Source organism: Lactuca saligna, chromosome 1 (assembly GCF_052625555.1).
Source record: "Lactuca saligna cultivar CGN05327 chromosome 1, ASM5262555v1, whole genome shotgun sequence".
In the NCBI taxonomy this organism is placed as follows: domain Eukaryota; kingdom Viridiplantae; phylum Streptophyta; class Magnoliopsida; order Asterales; family Asteraceae; genus Lactuca; species Lactuca saligna.
The window spans coordinates 56,295,381-56,309,666 of NC_136417.1; the positions used below are offsets into that span (position 1 = coordinate 56,295,381).

Here is a 14,286-nt window from a genome sequence, read left to right on the forward strand (position 1 = left end):
TTCACATCGATCATCAGCTGATTGTACTCTTTCTGTGTGTTGATGGTTTTGTTGGTTCCGGAGTGGGCGAAAGGACCCACAGTAATAGCCTGCCAGATTAAATATTTGTTTTCCTCTGAGCCAAGAACATAATCTTCAAAGTGAAGAGCCCCGACTTCATACTCTTGAGTATACAAGATCAGAATCCTTGTAGTCGAACCAATACTGTTAGAGATGTTGATGGGATTGGTTTGAGAATCGTCGTGTGACATGATGACTTGATTTGTTTATCTCAAGAATCAGATTTGTAAAGCGATATTAGGGTAAAATCAAGATCGAAGAACAATGTCAATGAGGAGATGTCGACTCAACAGGTTCGATAAAAGCGGAAACCCTAAAGATTTTCTTAAAACATAAGAGATGTGTATGAATTACACAACCTCCTGCTCTGATACCAACTGATGAGATTAAAACTCTTTAAGATTGATGAGATTCTTAACAAGTAACAGAATAACACAAAGCAAATAAGAACGCAAGATGAATCAAAACTGGTGTCGAATTATTAATAATCCACAACCTTAGAAGAACTCTATGAAGAAATGCTACTGTAGAGGTGAGGTAGGGTTACAAAAGGTATCATCAACAACTACTCATACACGGTGCATGCATACATAATATAAAGTAAACCCTAATAAATGAAACACGGTTGGATAGGCCCAGTACCGTGAAAACAATGAACTATAAACAAAAAGCCCAATGACGCTATATTACTAACCCAACACTCTTGGAACATATCCTTGAGTTGTTCGTTTATGTCGAATGCCCCAAGACTTTTGAAACTCTTTTGGAGTTTAGACGACATGGTCACCAATATAAGGCAATCAACCTTATTCGACTCATCGTAATGTTTGTTGTAACAAACCACATCCTCGTCAATGGAGTCATCATTGAGTTCTGGGAGATCATCGCTGAGGACATGCTCATTGCACTCATGCCTCAAAGTGATCCTTAAGGTACAAAGCCAATCCAAATAGTTTGGACTACTTAGTTTCTCCCTAAATATAACTAAAAGGAGTGCAAAGTTGGAGTGGGGTGGTGGAAGAGGAGGAGGACGAAAGTTTTCGTTCAAGATCTACAAAATGAGAGTTTAATTAGTTTGATTTCATCCTAAAAGTAGTTTTAACCCTAAATACATTGTTTACCAATTATACGATCCATATTTGACTTTACGATGTGTAAAGGGATTTCATACACACACCACCAAGTTATTTAGGTAGGCAATAATCTTTGACAATTTCATTCTGTACGAAACTCTTAGACCTTTTAAGATTTCGTGACTATCAATGACATGTTAATCGCGGGTTATGCTCATCTCAATACTATGACAGGGATACCGCAAATCATATAATAGATGGTGAATCAACCATGTAAAACCGTGTGCCCCTCAATACAAATTATTCTCAGATTCACGTGCTGGTTAACCAAACACACTCCATCAACAAAATACTTGTTTATGTGGCACATCATTTCCAACTTATACATTCGCTTTGATGTGTCGGTTAACCACACACACTCCATCAACAGAGTATAAAGAAAATGTCCATTTTCATGGGTAACATATGACTCATGTTTTTAAATATACAACATGGGAAACTTTTGTTTTATTACTTTATTTTATACTTTAACTTGAACACTATCTTATCAAACCTTTTCGGTAGTTTCACTTTAAAAAAGCAAAGAAGCGGATAGGGTGGTAGCATGGACTTTTAAAAACCGACCTCATGAGGACTCAAAGTGACCTCCTTACACGTCTCATATAACATTAAAACAGGTGAGCTTAGTTAAGATTTGACTGACAATGTTTTAATTAAACATGTGAGGCCACATGATGTAATTATGTTATATATATATATATATATATATATATATATATATATATATATATATATATATATATATATATATATATATATATATATATATATATATATATATATATATATATAGTCATATTAAATTATAAATTCGATCAAATCTTTTAAAATTTCTGACTTATCTTTTAAAAATTCAATTTAATTCTCTATTAAATAATATGTAAATTTTTAATTAAATATTCAATTTAAATCTTGTTCAAATAATCTTCGATTTAAGAAGTAAATTAATTTAGATATGTTTTAAACATTCTAATTTAAAATCTCCATATTTAAAATTTCATTCAAATTAAATATTCAATTTTAAATCCTACTTAAATAATTTTTTAAATTGATATATGCTTTATCAAAATTGCGAACTTTACCAGAAGCAGTGCAAATAATTGAAATCTATATGCTCTGATATCACTATTGGAATTTAATACAACAATACGCACTAGATTAGCACAACAAAATAAACAAATTAATCTTTATGAATATAGACTAATTAAGGATAAAAACAGTAACCCTTTATCAGAATTATACCATTAAATCATATTACCAACAAATTTTTTTGATTTTGTATTATAATTTAGGGGATGTGATTGATTAGTTTAGAGATCACTTAATTATTTATTGATTTTGTTTTGTATATTTACTCGTGATGGTTAATTTATGTATAAACCATTGTTTGTGAGTTAATGTAATGTAATTTTTTACATTAATTAATTAAAAACAACTTATTTTAAAAAATTGAATTATAATAAAAAATATAATTTTGATATATTTTTATTTAATTTGAATTGTTTTTTATATTTATAGTATTTAAACCATTTTAACAATCATGTAAAATCGTATCTGAACATAATTTTTAAGTTTAATTTTTATTTTGATTTATGTTTTGGATTTAAGATAATATTTACTTTAACAAATATTATAATAATCATTTTAAAAGTCTAAATAATAAGATAATATTTTGTATTTTATAACATATTTTAAATTAATATATTATTTATTTTAAGTTGAAAATTAAAAGGTCATAAAGATTGGAAATGCTATGATGATAAGAAAAATATTTTCTAGCATGATGATCTGATTGTGTTCCGGACGAAGAAAGATAATGTTTAAATGTAAATTCCTCTACAAAGAGGGTCATCCCGTTCATCATCACCACAAAATGGTAACATGCTTTCTACAAAAATATAGTTACGTAGCTCATAACCAAAGTTCATAGTTACTCTTCTCAAGTTAGGTTTCCTTATGAATAGCCATTGGAACAAAATAATGTGAACCTAAAATTAAATAAATTGTCTTATTTCATTAAAAGAACGTCGGTCTATTACTCAGTAAGCACGGAAATATCGCTAAATGTGTATTTATAAACCTAGATAATGAAATATATAGAGTTTACAAAATGTAACACTATTTATTTTCTTAATATAGAATGACTTAAGATCCGTCGTACAGCCCTATGGAGAGGACTCTTAAGTAATAAGAAGATCACCAGAATAATTAAACAATAAGCAAAAGTTGCCATCAGTACGGACGCATAGAACACCACATGGTCTGATGTGTTCACCACAACTGTCACTCCATTTTAAATTCTTTACTTCTTCTTTACGTAGTCCCCAGCTTTCTTTATTCATGCTTTAAACATCGTGGATCGGCGTGGTGTTCGGAGAGGTTTCTGTGACGGCGACCACCGATCTCTTCCCACGCTCCGCCCTGCTGTTTTCTGCAAACTTCATGCTTCCGAAGTGCATACCCTTCTCTCTCTCCTCCTCACTGTACTCCGAGCTATAGTAATACTCTTCATCGTATTTTTCATTCTTTGACGCCGGTAAAAACATGCTCCCCCATTGTGGGAAGTGGATAAAAGCCACCGGAATAGTCAGAACCACCGACATCACACCCATCCATGTTAACCCCCACGCCGTGGAAAACCGTGTACCGGAGAAAAATAGCAGTTGGGTCAACCCTCCACCAACATTTCCACCGGCACCGGTCAAACCAGATAGAATACCAAGGGACCGCCGGGAAACAAATGGAATGATGCCGTAAGTTGCACCACAAGCGGCTTGTGATCCAGCCGCCATCAACATCATCGACAAGATGGCCATGGGTAGAGAATTAGCTCGACCTAACCATATACAGAAAATGGCTCCTAGGGTTTGTGTTATCCACAATGTCCATAATCTGCCCCTCATTCCAAACTTACGAGCCGATAAGTCAGATGCGTAGCCACCGAATGGACGTGTAAAAAAGTTAGCCACCCCGAAACTAGCTGCCACTATTCCAGCTGTGTGAAGCTTTAAACCAAACCTATTGCACGTTAAAATGTGGAAGCCGTTTAGTATGTAGTCATAAAGATTTAACGATATAGTGATAAAAGTAACGGAAAATCAAGATTATCTTGTTACCTATCATAGAAGTATTCTGAGATGACATTATTCAAGCACAACTGCACGCCCATGGAATATCCATAGATCAAAAAAAAGACCCATGTCCTATAATTCGTTGCTGCATTTCGGAATACCTACAGTAGGTTAAAAGAAAAGTTTAGTCAACATTTATTTAAAAGTTAACTTGATTTATACAAATTTATATGTATTATATATAAGTATATATATATACCTTAGAAAATTTATCCCTTGAAACTGATCCATTCTTTCGAATTTGAGCAAAGTTGCCATCAGGCAAGTCTTGGCCATAAACCATAACAAGAACCCCAACAATCACATGAAACCATGCCGGAATGAAGAAAGCAATCCTCCACGCCGTGAATGGTGTGGCTCCGAGCATGTTGGTGATGACATGGAAGAGCACCGGCATCAGCAGCTGAGTAAGCCCACCTCCCACATCACCCCACCCTGCTGAGACCCCGTTCACGACCCCAATAATCTTCCCATTGAACATCACACTCGTCCAATACTGACAAGAAACAAACGTCGCCAGCGAGAACCCTATCATGAACCTCACCGCTACATAACCACCAGCATCTGCCACAAAGGAAACGCTGAATACCACCGGAGCTGCGAGGATATTGATCACAGCACAACCGTATCTGGGTCCAACAAGGTCGCAGAGCACCCCCATAACGAGGCGTGAGAGGATGCTGCCGGAGACTGAGGCGATTCCAGCATTTGAGATGTCAGCGCGGGTGAGGTTGAGGTTGTCCCTGATGATGGGAACAAGCGGGGCGGCAGCAAACGTGGAGATGACACAAGTGCAGAAGGAGAGCCATGAGAGATGGAAAGCTCTCATGTGAGGTTGCGCTAATGAGAACACCTTCATCTTTGTGGCTTTGTTTTCTGAATCCACAGGCAGAGCGAAGGTCTGCGGCGGAGTGGTAGTGGTGGTGGTAGTGGTGGGGATGGATATAATTTCTTCATGCTCAGGGAGAGTGGGTATGGCAGCCATTGTTGTTCAATGGTATGGGAATGAAGAAATGTGAATAGAAGAGAAGGTGGATATCTGATAACCAGCTAGGAAGTTAAAGCTGTAGGTATGCTTATGAGTTCAAGGGGTTGGTGGGTATATATAGAAAATGGAGGAGTTTAGAGAGTTGACTATCATAAAAGCATATTCCTAAACCACATGGGTGAATGTAATAGATAAATGGTATAGTGTAATTTGTTACAGTTTAACTTTAATAGAACGTGAGTAATTTTATGAACATGTTTTGAGTTTTATTATAATAGAGTTCAATTCCTTCACGTCTTAAAATTCATTACCTATATATAAAAACAGAAATTAAATTGTTTTTATATTTTTTTATAGTTACAAATATTTCTACTATTAACATTATTATAGGTGTCATCATTTAACCATTCAATTTAATATTATATATTTGATATATTTGTATTATTTTTAAGCATAAAAGAATAGTTCAAAGTTTAATTTCTCATATAAAAAATAATAAATTTTATGATATTCTTTGTTATAGATTTTTAAGATTGTTTTAGGTAGTTTGCAGTAATACAAGTATTTGATTTTTTTTTCTTTTTGCCAATAAATTCTCACAAAAGTCATTGCCAAAGTTGAGTATGATATTTTTTTGTTAGAGATGTACAAGGATAGCAATGTTTTTCTGTTGATTCTAGCAATTTGCATTGCAAAGAAAGGGAAAGTGATCGGTGAGTGATTGTTATATTGATTAACGGGTCCTAAGAATTAATTGGAAATTTAATTAGGAATGGTTTACAGTTAATTGAGTTAAAAGAAGTTTTAGGGAAAGGAGGCTCCCGTGGAGTTCCTCTTCCCTCCTTAGCGTCCAAAAGTTAGGGCTTAGAGACATTCATGCTGGAAATTAATCCTACTTAAAGAAGTTTTAGGGAAAGGAGGCTCCTCTGGAGTTCCTCTTCCCTCCTTAGCGTCTAAAAGCTAGGGCTTAGAGACATTCATGCTGGAAATTAATCCTACTTCATGCATATATAAGTAGTACATATGCGATCATTATTTTCTCTCAAAAATATCAAATATACAATTGATCCTACCTTTCTAGAAAGTGGCTATTAGAAGCTAGGAATAATTTGATCTATATTACTCTACCTTCCTCAAGAACCAATAATCGGGTTCTACTCTTAATTTTGTAGCTGACTACTGTTGTACAATGATCAAGTACCGTGTGTATGAATAAGTAGATGTGGTAACTTATTGACTAACCGGTTATATTGTGGCCTGGATTTTGGTTACGCAAATAATTAATCCATCCCAAAGGAAGTGAAGAAATTCAAATGACAATTTCGATGGCATAGATATATTTATATGTTTAGTTATTCTGGATATACCTGCGTATAGACTCGGTCCAACAATTTCTAGGGTTTATGATTACAAATATTTGTAGGTATGAATTCCAATGTACTTTTTTTTAAAGATAGTCGAGTAATGAAGAGTGATATGTTTACTACATGTCGACGTATTTCAAATTGATTGAACCTCAATAATTCTCAGTATCGTTTTATTTTTTCTCTGAATTTGTTTGTGTAAACACTAACAATTCGTAGTGTCATACCCCAAAACCATTGAACGTCGGAAACGTTCTGGGACGGAGGACGTCATTTACAGTATCACAACAATGAAAAGTAGTAAACAAGCAACAACATCATCCATTGCATTAATAATATAATTATTATACAAGTGGTATCTGTTAAATTATAATAGACGCTAAAGCATAAATCAAAATGAAAGATGAGTCTTGAACGAGCTCCATCTTCTCTAAACCTTGCATCGGTACCTGTCTATTGATGACCTGAGGATACAAATAATTTTGAAAGCGAGTATCAGCTTTGAAGCTGGTGAGATCATAAGTATTTTAGTGTCTTAATTTATATGTAAGAAATTGTTTGTATATGAACTGTAAGTATGAAAATGTTTTGAATGATCCTAGGAAACCCTATGTTTCCTACTAATCGTATCCTTCTACCAAGGCATCTAGTGTCTGTGTGTGTCTCTTGTAAGAGTGTGTATTTTCCCAAATCCGACTATCATTAACCAAAAATATAGTTTCTACATTACCGTGCATCGTGTGAATGTTCACGAAGTGAATATAATGGGAAAATGAAATAGTACTATGGTGTAGTGTCGAACTACAACCGTACTAATTACCTTAAGTCTAGGGTAATCTCGTAAGTACTGCAGTATTTGTAATAAGTGACTGCCTTTGTACTCCTATTGCCTTATTTGAGGGATAAGTCATAATGTGATGGCTAAATCCCAGGCTAAACACTCCCCTGTCAAAGGGATTTTGAGACCTTTACACGCCTATGCATGTATGCATGCCGTGAACATCCACATTACTATGATCATGTATTCCCGATATAACTATCACAATGCGTTACGATTCATCGGTATAGTTAGATCCTGAACTTGTTCTATGCTAGAGCACCTAGTGATGTCTGTCCTATCAAAGTATATGTAACCGCACTCATGTAAACGTATATATGTAAACGTACTCATGTAAGAGTAATCATGTAAAAACATATCCATGTAATAGTACAGTAATGTACTGTAATGTTCTGTGTGTGCTAGCTGTAACGTGTGTTCTCTCTCTATCTAGCATGTATAGTAATGTACTGTGTGTACTAGTTGTAATGTATGTTCTCTCTATCTAGCAAGTATTGACTCATGAATGAACTGACTCATTGTATGATATCGCGTTCTAGTAATAGTCCTAGTATCTTCCTAAACAACCCCTATGGTAGCTTACTAGTAATATAACTGGTACGTATGAACATGGGCGTATACCCTTGCTACCCAAGGGTATTGAATGAACTGAAAGAACCTTTATGACTATATATGTACACATGATATATAACTAATATTTAAACGACCTTCGGATGGGTACCCGATATCCCACCAGACCATATCTCAAGCGCGAAAAGGAAATAGGGTGGATAGCCTTCCTAAGTCTTTTAAACATTCCTTATATAAATATGCATATATAGGCATGCAATTTATAATATAAAAGAATAAAGTAAGTTTTGTAAAACCTTTGAACATAATTATTATCTAAGAAAAGATTGACTTGATGTCAATCTAGAAAACGGTTTGAAGGCATGGGTTTGATAAAACAGTTTAATATAAAGAAACATTTGTTTGAAACACAATTGTAAATGAGTTTGAAATGAAACATATAGAGTAAAATGTACAGTTAATAAGGAGTTTTAAACACATAAAGTGTTTATGAAAAACATTTGAAGTAAACTGTTTGGTAAAACGGCTAATGAGTAGCCAATCATTTGAATGTTGCTTACTAATCACATGTGATTGATATAGTAACTAGCATGATTCTACTTGTATCCCCCCCCCCCCCCCCCCCCCGCCATAAAACATTTAAAAACAATTAAATCGTTGATTAATGGGTATGAACTCACCTGTTGTGGGTGATACGGATGAACTGAAGAGGTAGGACTGTTAGGTGTCAAGTGAAGTCTTGAACACACTCTATGATCCTAGTTAACATATAATATCACATATATGTAACAAATTAGTCTATAAACAACTAATAAACAAGTCAAGACACCCTAGGACATGCTAAACACCTTTATCAAGTGTTATTAGCCTCTATGATTGCATCTAAGTGTTTGTAGGGAAAAGCTATTGTGTGTAGGGATCAATGGAAACTCCCTAATGGAGTTCACGGCCCTAATGTCACCAATTAATGAGTTTACGGTCGTAAACTCTTGATTTTACGGCCGTAAGCTCATACTTATTTGGCCAATTGATGTTTGAGGCTCTATAAGACCCTAAGAAGCAATTTTACTTAATGGCTTGGTCTTTGGAAGAGTTTAGGGCATTATATAACTCCTTTTGGGAGTTCACGGCCCTGGGACCAAATCCCATGGAGATTACGGCCGTAATCTCACTTGGATGGGTGTTTTTTGGTGTTTTCAAGTCCCTAATTTAAATAGGAACTAAACTAGGCTAGTGTACAAGGCTTTAGAAGAGTTTATAGCCCCATTTGGCACTATTATTTGGAGTTCACGGCCCTGGGACTTCTTGGGCCCTGAACACCTTACTCTTGGTGTTCTAAGGATGTTTGCTAGTCCTAAAATCATTAGGGTACATGTCTAAACTAGTCTCTTGGCTTAAGGAAGGCTTTTGGGGCATTTTGGCAACCTCAAATGGAGTTCACAGCCCAAGAACTTCCTTGGCTGTGAACTCACTTCTAGCCATTGTTTCTAATTGATTTTGTGGTCTAAACATGTAATGGTGTCTTCTAGTTTGAGTTCCAAGGCTTTGTGGGACATTGGACACTCTTTTGGCCCTTAAAAAGGAGTTTACTCTCCAAGTGTTCTTGGGCGGTAAACTCCCAAATCTTGAGGTTTTGATCCGATTTTGATGTTATAAAACACAATCTAAGCTATATAATATAACTAGATAGAAGTACTCACGATTTGGGATAAAAATCCGAAGATCCATGAGAGAGAATTCGACTTTTCTCTAGTTGGAAATGCAACTAATGAATGGATATGGTTCAGATTTCTATATATAGTCCTGAGATTTTTCGCAAAAAATATTTTATTCCCGGAATGAACTCTAATATCATAGAGTATTGGAATAACAGTGTTGCATAAAACCCTAGTGCATCCACTCTCCTGATATCTCCTTAAGTGCTAAACCTGAAATACTTAAACTTATACCTGATGTTTGGAATTTCACTGTAACTGTTCTAACTTTTATTGGCTTGATTTGGTTTGTTCAGAATGGAAATTTCGGGTTGTCACACGTAGATACTCAATTCTGCACCATTTGGATTAGAACATCAGTTGCTATTTGGTTCATATAATGTTGCTGAATGAATTATATATAGAATTGGAAAAAGAATATGTCAAGAATTCAAATTCAATTCTATATCATGTTTGGTTGGTAGAAAATTGAATTGGAATTAATTCTAGATTTTTTTTGGTTCGTAGGAATTAGAATTTGAACCACATTAATTCTTCATATCATTTTACTTGTTTCTCTTGATTGTTTGTGTAAACACAAATAATTTGTAGATACTCCGCATTGCACCATTCGGATTAAAACCTCAGGTGTTCGGTTTGCAGAATGTTGCTAAAGGAATTGCATATATAATTAGAAAAAGAATCTGCCAAAAATTTGAATCCAATTTTATATGATGTTAATTTGTAGAAATTGAATTGGAATTAATTCTAGATTTTGTTTGGTTCATAGGAATTGGAATAGAATCCATGTAAAATGACACATTTGTCCTTTTGTCTATTTTGCTTAATTTTACTTTCTTTTTTAATTTATATATAAAGATACATTATATAAATTATAAAAATAGTCAAATTTAATTTAATTGATTGAGTGTTCGTGTCAATATAATGCGAAAATCATGCAACAAACTTCATAATTTAAAATCTTTTAAATACACGTCCTAATAACGTTACCAAAAAAAACTATCACCTTCTTCACTACATATCTTAATATTGTGAAACAAATAAAAAAACATAACATAAAATCTTTTGTTATATCCAAATCGAAGACACAAAAAACTTACAAATCAAAAATACCGATCAACATCCAGTGAACATCCCAATTGGTAATACTACACTTCCAAAACGTATTTAATCCAAGCCTCCTTATCACCTTCTTCAAATTCCCCAAAATTTTTTTATCACTAATAGGATCACGTCTTGTCTACGAGTGCATATTGTTAAACTAAGTCGGGATATTTTCCTATAAAATAGAAAATCGGTGTACATATTCTTATTTCTCATACCATTGATAGCAAAATAACATATATTGCTAGCAAAACAGTAAAATACCATTGAAAATACAACCAGTTTTTTGTGCTATCAAATTAGCAAGAAATCAAAACATGTTTTGTTTGTTCAGTATTTCATAAAAGTGACTTCAAACTTTCATAAAAAAAATTCAAAAATACTAGAACATACAAGGAATCACAATCAATGACTGTAACTCTCAATTCTACTCACTAGATCAGATTCCAAAATTAAATCAAATAACTTGATTAACTTCCCATTTCGATATCAGACAAAGGAAATCAAAACAAGAAGGGAAAGATCAAAGTTTCGATTTTTCTGATATTGTGAAAAGGAGAATTTAGAAAATCATAAAATCATAAAAAAGGGGGAACTTGATTAACTTCACTAAAGGTTGTAGATGAATTCAGAAAATCGGAAAAGAATGTAAAGAAATCGATTAGCTTTGATTCAAAAATTGATTATCTTGAAATCGTGAATCGATCAACTGTTGCTTCGGGCTGTTTGGTTCGAATGTAAAGATATATATATATATATATATATATATATATATATATATATATATATATATATATATATATAGAGAGAGAGAGAGAGAGAGAGAGAGAGAGAGAGAGAGAGAGAGAGAGAGAGAGATCACTTGGAATGAAGGTCGTCGGACAACCCCTGTGACGAAGTGGAGAAGAAGCGAAGATGATAGATATTGGCTCAACGAGAATGAGATGAACGATCTAGATTAACTGATGAAGGATATTGTAATTTTAGCGAGGGGCAAAATCGTAATTTGCTGCTTTCCATGTTATGAAGGAATTAATTTCATTGAGATGGTGAAGGAATAAACTTTCCTTCGTTTGAATAGAAAATATTTTATTTAGCATTCATTTTCCTTCACTTCAAACGGAACCAAACACATAAATTTAAGAACCTGGAATCATTTTCCCTTTAAATTTCATTTTCAAACAAACAAACCTTCAATATAAGTGTTCCATGTCTAATCTTGTATTTCTTAATAATATGCTTTAATGGTTATTTGTATATCTAATTAACAGCGAGTAGTGGTTTGAGTTTGATTAATTTTTTTTTTTTTGTACGTAGTTCATAATATTTTTATAATGGAATAGAAACATAAGAATACATAGAGCATGTTTAGCTAAACTAGACGGTAATTTTAGTTTTTAGATAGAACGTGTTTAGCTAAATTAGACGGTAATTATAGTTTTTATTAAACATAAGTATTTGGGAAAAAAATTGGTTTTTTAAAACCTTTAAAGATATTTGAAACAGTTTTTGGATTTTAAAATTTTCTTTGAAATAAAAATTAAGAACTCATGTTACCAAACAAAAAATATATATATTTTTTGTTTTTTTGTTTTTAAATCTAAAAGCTAAAACGGATACCAAACCTTTCGGTGCCAAACACACCGTAGATCAATAAATCAGCATTGACTTGTAAATCGTGTATAAATATTCGCTGCCATTGAAGACTTCTTTTAATCCCGTGCTAAATTCGTCAACTATCAAACATATATTCAAGTGTATGATCAGTTGATCTTCAATCAACCAAAATCATCAATCAACCAAAAAGACATCGTAATTCTATAGATATTGAATATCGTTTATCGCAAAAATATTCGTTGGAAGTTTCAGAAAATATCTTTTTCCAATGAAAAGTTCTCCATGTGGGTTAACATTCTTTGAATCATTGAAAACGGTTTTAATGTTTTTTTTTTTGTTGTTTTTGTCAACTTCCCACAATGGAGCTTATAATTCAATATAATAGCTTACGTTTCAGTCACATATTAGGAGAAGCAAAATGGTTTGCGGACGAGAAATTTATGTTTGCCGAGAATATCCGTACGAGCATCAATAGATATAGTGGGAGGTAAAATTAAAAAGGACAACAGTTTTCATAATTTATAAGTTTTCACTTTTATTCCGTTAATACTTAGGACGAGCGGAGCATACTATATAGTGGTGAAGGTGGACAGGTGGTGCGGGGCTTGAAACCGCAACCGGAACACAACACTGGTGATGGGGTTTAGGGCGTGCTAGATTTGAGTGAGAGGAGGCTGCCCACCCTCTCTTTCATTTCATTGGTCAAACTTTTTTCTTTTTATTTGTGTTTCCGACCAAAGAAAAAATAATTTTATTTATTTATTATAATTTTAATGCCTATAAACAAGAATTTTTCAGTTTTTAATATATTTACCACTCTATAAATATCAAACAAACTTAACAAAATTTTTACATTTATTTCTACATATTCTCTCAAAAACCTCCACTTAAACACAATGTCGTCATTGTAATCTTCATCCTTTGATCGATGATGCAAGAAGATGCATTATTTGTTGGTTCCGTCATGGCAAAAACAGTGGTGTGTTTTTGAGTCCGAAAAGGTTAGAGTTCATGTTCATGGCCTCTAACAAAAAACCATTGTTGCGTAGAAATCATAAAGTTGAGCACAATCGTCTTATAGAAGGTTATTTTGAAGATGACGCCATGAAAGCTGAAAAGTGTCGACGACGGTTCCAAATGTGGAAAAAGTTATGTATTATTAGTGATTTTGAAGGTCGTTTCCATGGTTCCAATGAAAGTGGGATTCGAGACGCAAAATGTATTTTTCTCAAATTCAATAATGTATAGTTGCAATTCGTCAGTTAGCATACAACATAGGAGCAATGGGATGAGTACACTACAACATTTTTAACCCATGATGATGACAAAAATCGTCTCTATAGAGTGCAAAGTCATTACTATAGACCTCGACGGCGAGTTATCATTGCCATAGGCCTTGTCGTCGTAGATTTTTCACTTTAGGTCGTATTGTCGTTGTCATAGCCTCCGTCGCTATAGTCATCCTTATAGAGACGACAAATTGTCACTATAAAAAAACATATAGAGACGAGCAAGTGCCGCCATCACATAAAGACGACAAATTATTGACACGGCTACCCCTATAGGAACGACATATTGTCGCCATAAGTAAATATCTAGCCACGATAAGTCATCCCTATAGAGACTGCACATGTTTTACACATTTTTTTTACCACCCCTATGAATTGTTAAATTCTAAAGAAGTTAATCTACAATAAAGTTTTCATATTAAATAAAACTAAAAATAATAAATTTAAATCTAAATCATTCCAAATATCATATGATCC

General features: G+C 33.7%; 1 protein-coding gene across 1 annotated transcript; it reads right to left on the bottom strand.

Moving 5' to 3' along the window:
- Positions 1-3,318: 3,318 nt before the first annotated feature.
- On the bottom strand, positions 3,319-5,365 carry LOC144998387 (high affinity nitrate transporter 2.6-like). The gene is made up of 3 exons (XM_078958164.1): positions 4,524-5,365; positions 4,310-4,425; positions 3,319-4,211 (listed from the first exon to the last, which is right to left on the bottom strand). Exons 1-3 carry the CDS (start codon positions 5,307-5,309, stop codon positions 3,539-3,541), a joined length of 1,575 nt encoding a protein of 524 aa, XP_078814290.1. The 5' UTR covers positions 5,310-5,365; the 3' UTR covers positions 3,319-3,538.
- Between the last annotated feature and the right edge of the window lie 8,921 nt (positions 5,366-14,286).

What these genes read in the sequence shown, in the direction of transcription:
- LOC144998387 (XM_078958164.1), bottom strand. Translation starts at nt 5,309, where the DNA reads ATGGCTGCCATACCCACTCTCCCTGAGCATGAAGAAATTATATCCATC. An exon ending in CAAGGGATAAATTTTCTAAG is followed by an intron (nt 4,426 to 4,523) that starts GTATATATATAT and finishes AACCTACTGTAG; the next exon opens with GTATTCCGAAATGCAGCAAC. An exon ending in TCAGAATACTTCTATGATAG is followed by an intron (nt 4,212 to 4,309) that starts GTAACAAGATAA and finishes AACGTGCAATAG; the next exon opens with GTTTGGTTTAAAGCTTCACA.